The 17,631-nt window shown below is 45.3% G+C and overlaps 2 protein-coding genes across 2 annotated transcripts in view; one reads left to right on the top strand and one right to left on the bottom strand.

The window, feature by feature from the left end:
• Positions 1-3: 3 nt before the first annotated feature.
• TOP2A (DNA topoisomerase II alpha) lies at positions 4-16,999 on the top strand (the record flags this gene model as incomplete). Its single annotated transcript, XM_029964442.1, has 34 exons — positions 4-147; positions 337-427; positions 851-914; positions 1,360-1,505; positions 1,665-1,762; positions 2,053-2,265; positions 2,458-2,631; positions 2,817-2,918; positions 3,377-3,514; positions 3,629-3,767; positions 4,040-4,197; positions 4,583-4,708; positions 5,142-5,252; positions 5,345-5,450; positions 5,822-5,931; positions 6,666-6,758; positions 7,213-7,327; positions 7,641-7,762; positions 8,217-8,365; positions 8,662-8,893; positions 9,017-9,151; positions 9,249-9,449; positions 10,006-10,201; positions 11,405-11,496; positions 11,631-11,777; positions 11,902-11,985; positions 12,089-12,289; positions 13,197-13,302; positions 13,590-13,730; positions 14,172-14,316; positions 14,450-14,511; positions 14,629-14,754; positions 15,769-15,947; positions 16,378-16,999. Coding segments are annotated over 34 exons (4,584 nt in total), but the record flags the coding sequence as incomplete, so codon positions are not given.
• The window catches only part of RARA (retinoic acid receptor alpha), a 7,232-nt gene continuing 6,120 nt past the window's right edge, over positions 16,520-17,631 (bottom strand). Inside the window, exon 7 of the mRNA XM_029964441.1 lies at positions 16,520-16,538. Coding sequence (XP_029820301.1) covers positions 16,520-16,538 — 19 coding nt within the window. The remainder of the gene's footprint in view (positions 16,539-17,631) is intronic.

The raw sequence follows: 17,631 nt of genomic DNA, 5'->3' as shown, positions 1-17,631 counted from the left end.
CAGCCCGCGGACGAGAACGCCCGGACGCACAAGGCCGATGGCCCCAAGAAGCTCTCGGTGGAGCACATCTACCAGAAGAAGACGCAGCTGGAGCACATCCTGCTCCGGCCGGACACCTACATCGGCTCCGTGGAGCTGGTCACCCAGGTAAGGGGCAGGGGGGTGCGGGGCTGAGCCCCCCGAGCCCCTCAGGGCAGGTGAGGGGGGCATTAACAGCTGTTTACAAAACACGAAATATCTGCTTATCAACCACAAAACATCTGCTTCCCAAACGGGTGGCACAGAAGAGAGGCTGTACCCTGGGCACTTATGAAGTTCTTCCTTTTTTTTCCCCAGCAAATGTGGGTTTTTGATGAAGACATTGGCCTCAACTGCAGAGCTGTGACCTTCGTGCCTGGCTTGTACAAAATCTTTGATGAGATTCTGGGTAAGGTGACAGATCTCCCGAGTCAGTGAGTGACAGGTTATTAACAGGGGTTGAATGCCTACAAAACTGGATCTAAACAGAAAAACTTATCAAGAACTCATTAACCCTACTTAACAGCAAGCCATTCGTGGGAAACAAAAAAAAAACACCCCAATTTCAAAAATCCAATTACAAACCTGATTTCATTCAGGCCAGACTTCTCCTTTTTCTGTTAATGGTTGGACTTGGTGCCCGCAAAGGTCATTTCCAACCTGAATAATTCTGTGATAACTTGCAGAACTCCTCTTTGCAATTCACAAAATATTTTCATGCCAAGATGATTATTAGTGACATTGCATTGATCTTTTGTGTCCATTCTACTGAAACACTTCATAGTTCTGTCTCGATTTGGAATGCAATAAAGTAACAATATTCTCTTTCCAGTCAACGCCGCAGACAACAAGCAGAGGGATAAAAACATGTCGTGCATTAAAGTCACAATTGATGTGTAAGTTTTATTTCATTGTTGTTTGTTGCCTTCAGCTGTTCTGCAAAGCTGGGGTGGCACTGCAGGGGCTGATCTGAGTTACCCCAAACTTAATCCACTAGCTCTGAAAGCCTTTCTCTTTGCTCAGTCCCCTGGTCTCTTACAGAGGGCTGGCAGGGCAAACGGCTGCTTTTTACTTGCTGCTGTTTTCCATCTCTTCCTGCCTTTTTATCCTGATTGAGCACAGGCAGAGGGTTTTGTGCGTGTCCATTTTAGAGCAGATCTGGGGATTTCTGTGTTGCCTGTCCCCCCTCTGCTGGCAGCTGCTGCACTTGCTGAGCACAGATTTGCTCCCGACGAAATGGTGCCTTTCCCCAGAGCCTTTCTATAACTTGCTTCACAGCTCAGTCGTTTGCAGCCTTAAAAACACATTTTTTATGTTGGGGTTTTTTTTTCCCTCCCCTAGAGAGAATAACACAATCAGTGTGTGGAATAACGGGAAAGGTATCCCAGTTGTTGAACACAAAGTGGAGAAGGTCTATGTGCCTGCTCTGATCTTTGGACAGCTGCTGACTTCCAGCAACTACGATGACAACGAGAAGAAAGTCACAGGTGGGGAAGAAGTTGCATACTGAGCTTGTAGAACGTTGTTGCTTGTTGACAGTTGCCTTTGGATTGTGCTGAAGTGGCCAAACTCCTGTTAGTCTGGGATTCTCTTGGATAGTTGTGGACAAAGATAGTAATACAAGTCTGTGTTCCTTCTAATTCCAGGGGGGAGGAATGGTTATGGAGCCAAACTGTGCAATATATTCAGCACAAAATTCACTGTGGAAACTGGATGTCGTGAATACAAAAAGTTATTCAAGCAGGTAGGAGCACTTCTCATTTCAGAGAGGTTGTACCTGAGGTTTTCTGATGAGACCTTTAGGTTTTGTTTCAAAAATCTAGGCACACCTTCAGTGCATTATGTTTAGAGTAAATTTGACCCACAAAATATAATTCAAAGGAACGATGAAATTAGCACCAAAATCTGGTTTTCAACCAGAGTTTTTGTTAAATTTGAAAGTATCTAGAACTCAAACCAGCTTACTGTTTTTAAAAACTACAGTAGTTACTTGCATGTGCTCGACTTGCAACTCACAAAAGCTCCTTTCCTCAGACCTGGACAGACAACATGGGAAAGGCTGGAGAAATGAAGCTGAAATACTTTGATGGAGACGATTACACCTGTGTCACTTTCCAACCTGATCTGTCCAAATTCAAGATGACAGTTCTGGATAAGGACATCGTAGCACTGATGTCTCGAAGAGTGTATGATATTGCTGGGTCCACAAAGGATGTCAAAGTTTTCCTGAACGGACAGAGGCTGCCTGTAAGTGAGCATTGAAAAGAAACACAAATACCTGCACTTCTCGTGCCATTTAACTGGTGAGGTTGTGTCAAAGCCATTCCTGTCATTGCACACAGCAAAGGAGGCATTCCTGTACCCACTTTGCAGGAGGATGTGCATTAAGTATTTATGGGAGCTGTTATCAACCAGTTGTCTGCTCTCATCCGTGTGCAGGTGAAAGGATTCCGCAGCTATGTGGACCTCTATCTGAAGGATAAGGTCGATGAAACTGGGAATGCACTTAAGGTTATCCACGAGGAAGTCAATTCCCGGTGGGAAGTGTGTTTGACTTTGAGTGAGAAAGGCTTCCAGCAAGTCAGCTTTGTCAACAGCATTGCCACCACAAAGGTAACCTCTCGGTGTATTTAGTCAAGCCAGTGCCAAATTCTTCAGCATTAATATTCTTGGCTATTTCTAAGTGTATGTATTCTAGTAAAAAACAGTTAATATTGCAAAGACTGTGCTAAAACTTTTCAATAGATATTTGTGGGGTTTAATGGCCTCACCCCGGGTCCTTGTCCTGTTTCCTTTAGGGTGGCAGGCACGTTGATTACGTCGCTGACCAGATCGTGACCAAACTCATCGATGTGGTGAAAAAGAAGAACAAAAATGGAGTTGGGGTGAAGCCTTTCCAGGTACAACATCAGAATTTCCCCAGTGGGAAACACAACTCGAGCGTTACTGCCAATTGTAACTCCAGCTTAGAGCATAACTGTGTTGATTTTATAAATAACACATTTCCATTGTACAGATAGTAGATATAGAATTGCTGATTATAGAAGTCTCACGTTGTCTAATTTAAGGCAATTCTCTTTGCTTTGCTGATGTGTTTTGTAATCACTCTTAAGTCAGTGTAGATGCACTAAAACCCATTACCTGTTAGAAAACACCCATTTAGGCTGAGAGATGCCAATTCCTTGAGATCCCAAATCATCTAACGTTGCTCATGAATGTTCATTAGCTGTCCAAAATTCTTCCAGACCATTTAGGAAAATCCCAAACCCTGCAGTGATAACTGAGTCTTTCCTCAATGTGTGATTGATGGGTGAGCTGAGCCTGTACAGAGTGTGATCCTTGCTGTGTTTAACTACAGGTGAAGAACCACATGTGGATTTTCGTGAATGCCTTAATTGAAAACCCAACCTTTGACTCTCAGACTAAGGAGAACATGACTCTGCAGGCAAAGAGCTTTGGGTCCACCTGTAAACTAAGTGAAAAATTCATTAAGGGTGTAAGTACTGATTAAACACGGACAAGCAGGATGTCTGTAAAACTTTGTAGCAAAAAATTCCATCACTGTTGTGGCTTTCCCCACAGCTGTTTGGGCTTGGGTTTTGTATTGCAGGCAGTTGGCTGTGGCATTGTTGAAAGTATCCTAAACTGGGTAAAATTTAAAGCTCAGAACGAGCTGAATAAGAAATGTTGTGCTGTGAAACACTCCAAGATTAAGGGTGTCCCTAAACTGGATGATGCCAACGATGCTGGTAAGTGCTTGACATCCTTTATAACCAATTCATTCAAAAACAGTTAAAACTTGGTTGTTAAATGAAAGATTTGTCTCCTAAGGAAAAGTGAGAAAACCTGTAATTATAGTTTTACCCCCATTTTATGGCCCTGTTTACTATGTTTATCCCCATTTACTGTGTGCAGTGCAACAAAACCTGTGTTAGGAGATATTTATCATTCAGTTGTGAGTGTGCAGGCTTCGATTTCACTTCTTAATTAGAAAACTGACTCGATTTTCTTCTTTTTTTAGGCAGCAAGAATTCTCTAGATTGTACGCTGATCCTGACTGAGGGAGATTCAGCCAAAACTCTGGCTGTCTCTGGTCTGGGAGTGATTGGCAGAGACAAATATGGAGTATTTCCTCTTCGTGGGAAAATCCTCAACGTCAGAGAAGCTTCTCATAAGCAGGTTGGGTGGAAAATGGTTACAGTTACGTGATGGAAGGTGTGGTGTGGTTTGTGTAACCAGTTGGTGCAGCTGCTCACCTGGAGCACTGCAGCTCCAAGGTGAAGTGTCTGCTCTCACCTTGAGCCTGCCTTGCTGGTTAAGTGGGAATATCGATTAAGTCCTGTTTGGTGTTTTGCCCGAGGGGATGATGTTTGTGTTGTGGACTGGAAAATGTTTGGAATGATGCAGAGTGATTTAAGCACTGAAAACGATAGGTTTCTAAACAGCAAAAAACCACCAGCAAGACAGAACTCGGCCAACGATTCACTTATGGGTAATTTTATACTTTCTTGAGCTGCTTTTTGAGCCTGAAAGGCAAGTTTTTGTCCTGTGTGATGTCTTTCAGATCATGGAAAACGCCGAAATCAACAACATCATCAAGATTGTGGGTTTGCAGTATAAAAAGAACTATGAAGATCAAGAATCTTTAAAAACTCTTCGCTATGGAAAGATTATGATCATGACAGATCAGGTTAGGTTCATTTAAATTGAAAATTGGGAGAAGATAATAATTAACTCTTAAATGAAGAGAAAATAAGAAAACCATGCTTTTCTCCCACTGTTGTACCTAATTCTCTGTGTTTGTCTCTTTTGCTCATTCTGTATTTTAGTGGGTCATAATATCATTTCAGCCACAAAACAAAAAAGTAGAGGGGGGACTAACCACCAAACAGCTAAAGTCTGCTGATTCAAGGTCCTTGAGCAGTCCTTGACACCTTTTTTCACCAAAAATCTGCCTTTTTGGTTCCTCTCAATTTTCAGCAGTCAAAAACCACATGGTCACCTTTTTAGAAGTGAGTTAATAGGGTCAGTTAGGTGGAATTATAGAACCATTTGCTGTTAAGCCAACAATTGTCAGTCCCATCATGCCCCTGATAAAATATGGCTTTTCCTTTTTAATTCAGGATCAGGATGGGTCACACATCAAAGGTTTGCTGATTAATTTCATCCATCACAACTGGCCATCTCTTATAAGACACAACTTTTTGGAAGAATTCATTACTCCCATCATAAAGGTGAGGCTTGGGGGATGATCAGGTGAATGGGTGAGGATTGACAGCTCCAAATCTGCCTCTAATTTCACAGTTAAAATATTTCTCTATCGCAGGCCTCTAAAAATAAAGAAGAAATTGCATTCTACAGCATTCCTGAGTTTGAAGAATGGAAAAGCAGTACACAGAACTACAACTCATGGAAGATCAAGTACTACAAAGGTTTGTAAAAACTTAATATGGTGAAATTCAGTGGTCCAAGTCAGAGGATTGATGATTCGAGTCAGTCCTGCTTTGCAGAAAGGTTTGGATCAGGTGTGTTCTGTGTCTCTTCCCTCCTAAGACATTCCAGTTACATTTCAGATATTTACGTGAGTTACAGACAAAATCCAAAAGTACAACGTGCCACTGCTCACTGAATTGTAATTCTTATGACTTTTGTGATACATCTCATTCTGAAGTTTTCAGAAAGTCATCTTCACACTGTCCATTCATGTGATACATCACAGAAACTGGGCACAGCAAAATATTTCTTTGAACTGCAACTTAATTTAAGCAAAAAGTCGTTAGGATTAACTCTGCTGTCCCTGCAGGTTTGGGTACCAGCACATCGAAGGAGGCCAAAGAATACTTTGCAGATATGGCAAGACACCGAATTGGCTTCAAATATTCAGGCCCTGAAGATGATGCTGCGATCACCCTGGTAACTAACACTTGATTTAATTGCTGACTTACTACCTTTGGTATTTCACCTTGTAGAGTGCTCGGTATTTTCTCTTAAAATGCTCTTGGAGGCCCGTGGGCTGGAGACAATCTCTGGGTTACCAAGGCTACGGATTTAGTCGAACCAGGAGCAGCAAATCTGCCCCCAGACCTCAGGCCAAGAGTAGCCTTTTAATGATGGGCTTTAAATATAGCTCAGAACAAACTAATCACTAGAAACCAATTGACATTTTCAGGCACAATAGTAAATATTTCTCTAACATTTTTCTGCATGTTTTCTGCTGCAGTTTGCTCCAAGTTAGATCTCCCCTTTTTCCCCCCAGTGCGAAACAGTGGATTAAAACAGTCCTGATTTCTGTGAACTTCACCTTAGGGAACCCTTGACTCAAACATTCAGAGCTGTTAGGCAATGCCAAAAAATCGAATTTTCCCCCAAAATATTTATCTCCCCCCAAATCTGCTTTAGTTTTCTGCTAATACATTAAAAACCTATAAATTTAAAACTAACTACCCCATCTCCTACAAACTGGTGGAAATTATGCTCTTAATATGTTTAGCTACAGAAACCTTTTATTGCACTTGGGCTCTTAAGCCAGCCTGTTTAGCACGTTATTCTCCTGGGCAAGCTCTTCCTTTCTTTTTCTCGACTGATCCAATAATGCACAACTGCAGAATGTTCTAGAATCGAGTTACTTTTCCTTTTGTAACACCCAGGCCTTCAGCAAGAAGAAGATAGAAGAGCGAAAGGAGTGGCTGACTAATTTCATGGAGGATAGGAGACAACGGAAGCTGCACGGTCTGCCAGAGGTAAAAGGGTTATGTTCACAAGCAAACTGGTTCCCAGTCCCTGCCTGGGGCTGTTCTCAGCTTCATCCCAGCACTGCACACGGCTCAGTCACTGAGTCAGGCCCGGAATTAGAGGACGTTGAAAATGTGTCAGGGTTTTGCAGAGCAGCTTCTTCTCTGCCCTTATCAGTGTAGCCTCACTGTCAATTATCCAGCGGTTAATTTCCTTTTTAACTCTTATCTTTCAAATTGCTTCATCAATAGGGAAACAATAGCTCGAGCAGGACCAGACGAAGACTTTATTTCCCAAAAAAATGGGCCTGCATCATGGCAAATGTTTCCCTTTGCCATGCAAGGAGTGTCAGGGCTCAAGCTGTATTTAGCTGGTCTTACAAGAGTTCCCATTTCAGTGAAACTAGCCAAGAGCAGATTAGGCCCTGTTAAATTAAGGCAATCTTCCACTTGATTTTCTTAGGAATATCTCTATGGGAAAAACACCAGTTACCTGACATACAACGACTTCATCAACAAGGAGTTAGTGCTGTTCTCAAACTCGGATAATGAGAGATCAATCCCATCACTGGTTGATGGTAAGTGATTTCTAGGTAGTGATTCTGCATGGCGTGTCCCTAGAACTTAATAAATGGGTGTTTGATGTCCTGTCAGACTCAGGGAACCCACTGATTTTCAGGATCAGTATCCTGAAGCCTGTTTTCTGCTGTCCAAGCTTTTTTCAACTTTGGATTAGGTGTCTTGTCCATTTTGTGGTATATTATTGCAAATACCTTACTCACCTGGTGCAGGATCTCTGGGTGGATAAGTAGTTCTTGTGTCTCTAGAGAGCAGAAGCCAAGTGAAACACATCACATGTTCTAACCACGAGGTCTTTTCTTTTTTGTACAGGTTTGAAGCCGGGTCAGAGGAAGGTTTTATTCACCTGCTTCAAACGAAACGATAAGCGGGAGGTGAAGGTGGCTCAGCTGGCCGGTTCCGTGGCTGAGATGTCCTCATACCATCACGGTGAGGTAAGGACCTGCCTGGGCCTGCAAAACACTTTAAATGAAAGACAAAAAGCCCTTCTGCTGGCATGACAGTGGCAATGCCTCTGAAGCAGAATTAGGAGTGTGAACACCAAGTCGAAGTGGCTGTTTAGCTGCTTTTAATGCTCCAAAATTAATTTAATCTGAGGTTGGTCACTCTGCCTGCCCTGCCTGGATTTCATGGGAGCACAGTTTGTTCCAAAAGAAGAACAAGAAAAACTTGCTTTATTTGGGATGGATCTAGGCAGAAGTTAATAACCTTTCTGCCTGTACCAGGTGAAGTTAAGCACTAAAACAAGATTCCCTGTAGAGACCCAACAGAATCTTTCACTGGAGGTTTCAGAGCAGGTAGACAGCAGTAGAGCCGTGGGTCACTAGGACATTTCTAGTCACCCTGAAGCATTCTGCACGCTCAGCTTTGCACCTTCCTTCGTTTCAGGCCGCCCTGATGATGACCATCATTAACTTGGCTCAGAACTTCGTGGGCAGCAACAACCTCAACTTGCTGCAGCCCATCGGTCAGTTTGGCACACGGCTGCACGGGGGGAAGGACTCTGCCAGCCCTCGATACATCTTCACCATGCTCAGGTCAGCATTACAGGGTTCTTACTGTCCGAAAGACTCTTAGCAGGACCCAATCTTACAGCAATTAGACTGAAAAATGAATTGACTTTTCCCCTTTAAAACTTTGGGCTGCTTGCATGCCCAGAGTAGCAGCAATTGAAGTGAGATCTGGGTGCTAGATTCAGGTATGGAAGCTTGGTTATCAGAGCAGAGAATATGGAAATGGAAGCAGGAACAAAAAAATTCAGCAAGTTTCTTTTTTGCATGTCCGTCATGTTCTGTAATGAGAATTTGGGCTTGAATTCCCTTCTCCATTCCAGTCCCCTGGCACGACTGGTGTTCCCACCGATGGACGACAACATCCTGAGGTTCCTCTATGATGACAACCAGCGTGTGGAGCCAGAGTGGTACATGCCCATCATCCCAATGGTGCTGGTCAACGGGGCTGAAGGGATTGGCACTGGCTGGGCCTGTAAAATCCCCAACTTCGATATCAGGGAAGTTGTGAATAATATCCGTCGGCTGATGGATGGAGAAGAGCCACTGCCAATGGTAAATAATTAAAAACCAAATGTCCCACTTGTTGGTTTATCGAGCTCATGTTGAGCATTTGATGGGAATGCTTGAAAACGGAAGCATCTGCACAAAGCTGAATCCAGTGTTTGTTCTGCTCAGCTTCCCAGTTACAAGAATTTCAAAGGCACCATAGACGAGCTGGGGCCTAATCAGTATGTGATTAGTGGTGAAGTGTCCATCCTTGATTCTACAACCATCGAGATCACCGAGCTGCCTGTCAGAACATGGACACAGGTAACAGACAGGGAATTTGCCCTGGGAATGTATAGTCTGCCTTGTAAAGCAAAAAGGGGCTAGTGGGGTTTGGGTCTGACTTCGTTTCTTTTCTCAGACTTACAAAGAGCAGGTTCTGGAGCCGATGTTGAATGGGACTGAGAAGACCCCCCCTCTAATCACAGACTATAAAGAATATCACACAGACACCACAGTGAAGTTCATCGTGAGGATGACTGAGGAAAAACTGGCGGAAGCCGAAGCTGTGGGGCTGCATAAGGTCTTCAAACTCCAAACAAGTTTAACATGCAACTCCATGGTATGTGACAGATTTTGCTGAAGGAATTTCTTGGTTTAACTCAGACTCTGTGGACAGCTGCAGTCGTTGCGTGAAACAAAAATCCTCTTTGGCATTAACCTATTCACTTCGATTTTTCTGCTGTTACTGGTTTTAAATCAGCTTTCAAAGGTCAAGAGCCTGGCTTGGGCGTGGGCCCAGAGTGGATGGTTTGCCTGAAGGAGGCAAAGTGATCTGAAATCACAGTTTGCAGAGCCCTTTGAGCCAGCAGCACGGGCACTGAGCGTCTTGCTCCTGACAATGTGTGAAGCTGGATACAAGATGTTGGTCCTGCACAGAGCCTTAAGATCAAAGTAACCTTAACCCTGCTATGGGTATTCAAAAACGTTGCAATTCTAAAGTTGTCTCTGCTGCTGTGCTCACAAACTGAAGTAGCTTCTCAAGTAACACTGATAAGTTTGATAATTTGTCAGTTAATAATTGAGTGATATCATCACACCTGTGTTACTGTTAATTTTCAGTGGGTTTGGAATCAGTTTTATCATCATAATGCCCATGTTCCCTCGTTTTCCTCCAGGTTCTCTTTGACCATGTCGGCTTTCTCAAGAAGTACGACTCTCCCCAGGATATTCTTAAGGAATTCTTTGAGCTCCGGCTCCGATATTACAGTTTGAGGAAGGAATGGCTTATTGGGATGCTGGGTGCTGAGTCTGCAAAGCTGAGCAACCAGGCTCGCTTCATCCTGGAGAAAATAGATGGCAAAATCGTGATCGGTGGGTGTCGTTCTTGGTGACTGGGACTGTGAACTGGGAGAACTGGGTGCCCCCTTGAGCTCTGTCAGCACCCACTCAGCCTCGGGCTGGCTCTTACAAACCACACCAGAGCTTATCTCTGTTCCGGTGACATGCAAGAGGAAAATGCTTTCCCAGAGTATCCTTGGTCTGTGTGTGACAATTTTTTGAGAGTAGGATTTTTTTAATAATTTAGCAATAATTTCTATCTATTTCCAACTCAGTAGGAGTAAGAGTTAATTGTGTGTGGTGTTAGGAAGGGGCAGTGTTTGCCATGAAATGCATTCTTAAGAACCCATATCTCTGTCCACTGTCTTTGTGAACCTCTGCAAAAATATTCCAAATCATGTTCTCAGTGGACCGAGGGTTCAAACTTAGAAGATACCCAAGTAGCAGCATCTGAGAATCATGAGCTAGAAAAAGAAGCAGATCTTTGTTCCCAACATTCACATTTTGCAATCCACTTTTCCCCCCTCGGTGTTAAAGCCGGGCTGTGTTTCGCTGCCTTCACGGAGGATGAGGCCAGACAACGTGTCATAAGATGCTTTGTGGTTTGTGTCTGAAGGCAGCCCAGTAATCCCAGCAGCCGAGTCTGTCTGAGCTCAGGAAGAGAAATAATTCCCTTGAAATGCATTTTCTTGGTTGTTTTTTTTCTTTTTTTTAATAAGTAGTTCCAAGGCTGCCAGAGCTGGTTTCATTTGTATTTGTGTCTCATGGTTGATTGCTTCTGATGCCTTAAAAAGGAGCAAATTCCAGCTGAAGCATTTCCAGTGGTTGGGCACTCAGAGCATAAATTTCCCAGGTGATGTCTAATGAGGTGCAAGCTATACCAAGCTACCAGGGCTTTTTTCCTCCACCTGCCTGTTATCATGAAACCTGTTTTATACCATCACACCTTTTTTTCCAAGTTCAAAAACTACTTAAAGCGGGGGAAATGCCTATGGAAACAAAGAAAAATATTTACAGTGCTCTGGCAGCTACAGGACCAATGCTACCCTGACAAATCACCTCCTAAGTAGGAGCTTTTCAGGTGTTATCCAGGCTCCTCCACATGTCCCAGCTGTGATGAGGAAAGGCTGGTATGGAGTCCTGTAGGATGCAGGGATCCAAAACATAAAGCTCATCAGTCGCTCCTGATAGCAAGTGGTGGTCACTGAGTGACAATCCTGAAATGTCTGTTTGCAGAAAACAAACCCAAGAAAGAACTGATTCAGCTTCTCATCCAGAGAGGGTACGAGTCTGACCCGGTGAAGGCTTGGAAGGAGTCACAAAACACGGTAATGCCTCGGTCATCCTCAGTACACCCAAGCTGGCTCTGAGGCTTCATAATCCATACAGAGGCCTCAGGTCCTTTTCTGTCCACAGGATTCAGGGTATTTGTTGACAATGTTTGTTTCAAATCCATATTCAGGAAGAAGAAAAGGAAGAGGAGGAGGAAGAGGGTGACAAAGAACCAGCTGCAGCTTCTGGCCCAGACTTCAACTACCTGCTGAACATGCCCCTGTGGTATCTGACCAAGGAGAAGAAAGATGAGCTCTGCAAGCAGAGGGATAACAAAGTATGTGCCTTCCTTTGCTTATTAAAAGTGTTAAGTTCATATATAATGTGGGGGGGGGGTGGTTTTTTTTTGGATGGTGGATTGAAATATGTGACTAATGATTGTCATTTATGATTCCCTTTAGCAAAAGGAGCTGGAAAACCTCAAGTGCAAGAGTCCCTCTGACCTGTGGAAGGAAGACCTTGCTGCCTTCGTTGAGGAACTCGATGTATGTCGATGCTCAGTGCAGATGACCCACTCCCTCATCTTATCCACCAGCTCTTTATTGACTTTTGGGGGTTTTCTGTGTTATTTTGTGCTCCCCTCTGCAGGCAGTGGAGGCCAAGCAAGCACAGGATGAGATGGAAGGGATTGCTGGCAAACCTCTGAAGGTGAAAGGAGGGAAAGCAAAGGTGAAGAAGGCCCAACTGCCAGAAGTGATGCCATCCCCTCATGGTGTCAGGGTTGTTCCTCGGATCACTGCCGAGATGAAGGCAGAAGCAGAGAAAAAGAAAACTAAAAAGAAGATAAAGGTACAAAGGAACATTCCAAATGCTTAGTCTTTCTTTGTATTTTCTTCAATGCAGTCCTAAAGAAATGCAAGTCCTTGTTAGCTGGACTTGTCCTGCTGAAGCAGCTGTTCAAGGAGAGGGACAGAACCTTGGGGCTTGGGGAGCACTGGGAAAGGGGGTGTCAGTCTAAAGGACAACAATTCACTAACGTATCAGGAGATGGCTTAGAGGGAAATCTTGACACATCACAGTGTTGGGGTGGGTTGGTAGCTCAGAAATGGAGAGGCAGGTGCAAACATGGTTGTTCCAGGTATCTTGGGAATTTGATAAACCCTTTAGCAGGCAGGAAGCACAGCCAGTAAATTCCCTTCTCCAGAACAGCCTTTGCATTCCCAGCAATGCTTTCAGCCAATTAATGCCATCATTGTTCTCCGTATCAAGGAGATGAAGAAGATTGAACTCTTTTTATAGAACTAGTTGAAATTGTGCCATTCAGTCATTTCCAGCAGAGAAAACTAACCCACCCCCTCACCTGTTTGGCCCTGGAAACCTTTCCTCCACATGGTTCCACCCAACAGTTTTTTTCCAAATAACTTCCACTGTTGTTTTTATCCCACCCTGTCCAGCTCTGCATCCTCATCTTCCCCCAGGGCTGTCCCAGTGGCAGGACTGGAGCACTCAGGAGTGGGGCCTGAGTTCCTGTTTTTGTTCCTGTTGGGTTTTGCTGTTTTAGTCACCTGATTTGGGGACAGATCCTGTCTGATTTGCAGATCCTGCCTGTAATCAGTTCCACACACAGTTTGTTTCACAGAGTCAGGTTTCTTGTATCACTAACTCTTCCACGTCTAAAATAAGCAGCTCCTTCCTCCATCACCCCCCGTGCCTCCTCTCCGGGAGCTGACTCACTGTTTGGTATCTGCATCTGCAGAGTGAAAAATCTGAATTTGATGAGAATCAGGATGAAAACACATCCGGAGAGAAGGAGCCTTCAGGCCTGAAGCAGAGATTAGCACAGAAGCTGAAGACTGAGCCAGGTAAATGCTTTGATGTCATTCCCTCAGTAGAAAGGGAGGGGAAGGGTTGTCAATTTGGTTATTTGACCTCTTCCTGAAGGTGGTGACCAACACCTGGGATCGGGAGTTTTGGAAAAACTAGGGGAGAAAGAGGTCCTGGATAACAGTCAAGCGGGATAAATTCCTATTTCTCTTTGTTTAAGCCAGAATCCTCTGAATTTAGTGTATTTCTAAGCTGAGTTTGAACTGCTGATCCTGAAGTACACATGGAAGTTTGCTGGCTCATCCTGCCTCCCACTATTTTTCAGGAGCTAAGAGACAGGCCACTCTACCCTTCAAACCAATAAAGAAAACCAAGAAACGAAACCCTTGGTCTGACTCAGGGTCTGATTCAGAGTCTGATTTTGAAGCACCTCCTCAAAGGGAACGAGTGGTTCGTCAGGCAGCAGGTGAGTGAGGACACGGCTGCAGAGAGGGATAATCTGTGAAGGAGAAAATGGAACAGACTATTTAGGGAGATCCCAGAGCCTCAGATCACATTCAGAAATGATTTTTAAAAGGCTTCTTTATTTTACTGTCGAAAACAATTAAATATTTCTACCATTTGTGCACACATTCAAGGGAAAGCAGAAAAGGGCATCTAGAGCAATATGGTTATTTGGTTTAATTACACAACTGTCTTGGCAAATTAAACGTGTTGTGGGTGAGGTTGGAAGCCTCCAAATGACAGAACACACTTGTCATTTGGAGTCTTCTCCCTGGCAGTCTCAGCATCTGCTTGTTTTTATTCAGATCTTTATTTTTTAATAACTGCAGCTAAAATATTGAAAAAGAAGCTGAGCTGCATATTGCCAAATGTGTAAAATAACACATCTGTGTCCTTCCATCAGCCAAAGTCAAGACCATGGTCATTTCTGACTCAAATTCCTCCAGCTCTGATGAGGAGTCTGAGTTCCAGGGTGACAGTGCAGGCAGCTCTGACTCGGATACAAACTCCAAGGAGAAGCCTCCTCCCAAGCCCAGAGCTGCTCCCAAGTGAGTATTTCTCCACAACCACTGAAGATTGGTTGTGCTTAATGCTACACATAAATTCGTAGCTCTGGTTTTTTTCAAGGCACCTATTTAGTGCATCATAAACTGAACAAATACTCGGGGTTTTGTCTTCCAGGGAAAACACTGAAAAAGCAGTGAAAGCTCCCAAGAAAAAGGCAGAGCCAAGCGCTGTCCCCAGTGAGTGAGAGACCTGTAAACCTGTGGATTGTCCCAAAACCCCTTGGGGGAGTGCACAGGGCAGAGCAGGGGGGACAGTTTGGCTCTTTCAGACTGACTTTGTGCTCCCTTTCCCAGTTCAAGTCCCAGATGTCACTGATGACAACGTGGACCAGGCTCCTGCTGCTCCCTCTGTCCCAGTGCCGGGCCCCAAGGCTGGGCCCAAAAAACCCTCTGCAGCCAAGAAGGCCGGAGCCACCAAGGGTAAGGGCAGCTCAGCAGCATCATTTCTGGAGCACAATTATAATTCCTGTGGGAAACGATCCGAGTGATTCCACTCGGTGCTCCAGGGCCTGAGCAACTGGAGTTTTCATTTCAAGCAAAGATCTGAGGTTTGTGGCAGAGGTTCTCTGGTTGTTGTCATGTTTAAGAGGTCTGTTTCCAAACATATCATGTTCTAGTTCATGTTGGACATGCTTGGAGGGAGGGAGTCTTAGTTTGGGAACAGGAAAAGTGAATGCTTCCTACAGGGCTATGTAATACTTGGCAGGAATAATCCGGGTGGAATTTGTGTCTTGCAGTCTATGTCTTACTTTGTGTCTTTTTGGGAAGAAAGCAGCCTGGGAGCTTCCCAGGAGGCAGAAAAGCTTTTTGGGGCAGTTTGATGTATCCAGTGCTGGCTCCACCTCGTCCATCTCTGGCATTTAACTTCTGGTTTTTTTTTAAACTAAACTGCCCAAACTTTGTCAGATTTTGATGCTGGTTTGTATATTCCAAATGGAATCAACTGGGTGTTAATCCCAGCAGGAAAATAGTGTGTTACTTCCACTCCTAAACTGAGAAAGCCTGTTATCCTTCAGAAATGAGCTGAACTGGGAGATGTGCTTCAAGATGCTCTTAAAAAATGTCAAAATGTAGTTAAGAAAGAATCCCCAAGTGAGTGTTTAGGAAATTCCTTCCTCCCTGTGCAGGACTTTGAAGGTCTGAGGTGGGCCACAGATCCTTGAGAGTCCAGAACTTTTCAAACTGAAATAGTCTGTAAATTGCTTTGGGGACCTTTTTAATTTGATCCTCTAAACTTAGCGGAACCGAGCAGATAAACAACCTCATTCCTCATCACCCTGGGAAGGGAGATCTTTCTAGAAGCCCCAGCTTCAAACGGAGGCGACCTGCGCGCTGACCCCTCGGCAGCGCCGAGCCTGTTTGTGTTGGAAGTAATTCCCAAGCTGGGAAGGAGAGAGGAGCGAAGCGGGGATTTAACACCACGTTCTGTTCCAGAGAACCAGCCCTCCATCATGGACATGCTGGCCAAGAAAAAGGCTGCGCCCAAGCCAGCGGCGAAGGAGGGACCCCCGCGCGCCAAGGGGAGGAAGGCCACGAAGAGGCAGCCGAGCTCCTTGGACTCGGATTCCGATTTGGATGTTGGCTCGAAGCCTTCCAAATCCGTGGCATCAAAGGTTTGTGCCCTGCACCCCTCAGTGCCAGGGGATCCACAGGGAGCGGGGTCGGTCCTGGCAGGAAAAGCCGGTGGAGGTTAAGCCTCTGCCTGCCTGTGGGGAACAGGGTGGTCACAGAATCGTGGAATCTCCTGAGCTGGAAGGGACCCCCAAGGATCACTGAGTCTGACTCCTGGCCCTGCCCAGGACACCACAACAATCCCCCCCACTCTCCCTGAGAACGTTGTCCAGACACTCCTGGAGCTCTGGCAGCCTTGGGGCCGTGCCCACTGCCCTGGGGAGCCTGTTCAGTGCCAACCACCCTCTGGGGGAAGAACCTTTCCCTAATAAGGGCCAGACACCCACTGTACCTGTGGCACAGCGGGCCTGTGATGCTCACTGTTGTTCCCTGGGGATGCTCAGATCCATGACTCCTCTGCTTTCCCTGCAGAAATCCAAGCTGCAGGATGACACCTTCACCGCTGAGCCCAGTGCCAACAGCCCCGTAGCCCAGCCCCAGGCCAGGCCTGGCCGTGCCAAAAAGCCCGTCCAGTACCTGGAGGAGTCCTCAGAGGATGACATGTTTTGAGGTTTTAGGACAATTTTAAACTCCTGACCCACAAAGAGCTTTCAGCAGAGCTCTGGAGCTCCCACCAACGACCACCTCAGCCTAGGAAATCATCTCCAAATACAAGCCACTCCAAAAATGTTCGTTACAGGTGAACACAGCTCGTTTTTTCTTGGTTTTAAATAATTTAGATTTGTTGAAACAAGAACATCCCCTTTTTTGTGAGCACTGGAGCCACATGCCCAGTGAGTGCTGCCACACTTCCCTCTTCCCTGTTATTTGACACTTTGTGGTCATTTTGGTGTTAAAGTTGACTTCAGAACATGCCAAATTTTTTTAAATTGATGCAACCCTCATGAAATATCTTAAAATACTAAAATATACAAACTTAACTCCACCACCTGACACAGGTGAGCTGGAGCCATTTTTCCAGCAATTCTCCCTGTAAATATTTTTTGTGTTTTTCTTTGTTGTCCTGAGTTTGTCTTTTTTAATATTTGTCTAATAAATGTGTTTATACTTATTTTCTTCACTGCATTTGAGTGTTTGTTTTTAGGAAAATAACCACTGCAGAGCTTGTGCTAAACTTTCCCTCCCTCTGCCAGAGCAGAGGGTTTGGCACAAGCTCTGGGGGTGTTGGGCTGGTTGGCCACTTCCCCACTGGTTGTGGCCACTGTGGCTCCCCAGCCAAATTCCTGTGAACACCCCTGTTGTCCCCAGCACGGGAGGAGCTGCTGGGCCAGAGCAGCTGTGCCCTGCCCCATCCCTGGCCAGTGTCCAAGGCCAAGAGCACTGGGACAGGGCTTGGAGCACCTGGCGGCTAGTGGAAGGTGTCCCCTGCCCCATGGCAGGGGACAGTTGGAGGACTGGATGGGCTTCAAGGTCCCTTCCAACCCAAACCATTCCATGACTCCATGAAGCCCCAGGGCCCCCCACACTATCGGTGCTTTGCTGGAACCCAGTCAAGTGTGGAAAGCACTGTCAGATTTTCCACTGGCTCTGGAGAGTGTCTCCGGCGCGTCCCCTCCGAGGGCCGGGCTATTTACGGCTCCTCTGCTGCAGAACCGTTGTCACAGCCCAGGACGAGGCCACGGGTGGGTTGTGGGGCTGCTCCCAGAACCCCAGCACCACCCAGAC

The sequence above is a fragment of the Manacus vitellinus genome, unplaced genomic scaffold, assembly GCF_001715985.3.
Source record: "Manacus vitellinus isolate BGI_N305 unplaced genomic scaffold, ASM171598v3 scaffold_72_pilon, whole genome shotgun sequence".
Lineage (NCBI taxonomy): Eukaryota > Metazoa > Chordata > Aves > Passeriformes > Pipridae > Manacus > Manacus vitellinus.
This window is presented reverse-complemented; position numbering and strand designations above follow the sequence as displayed.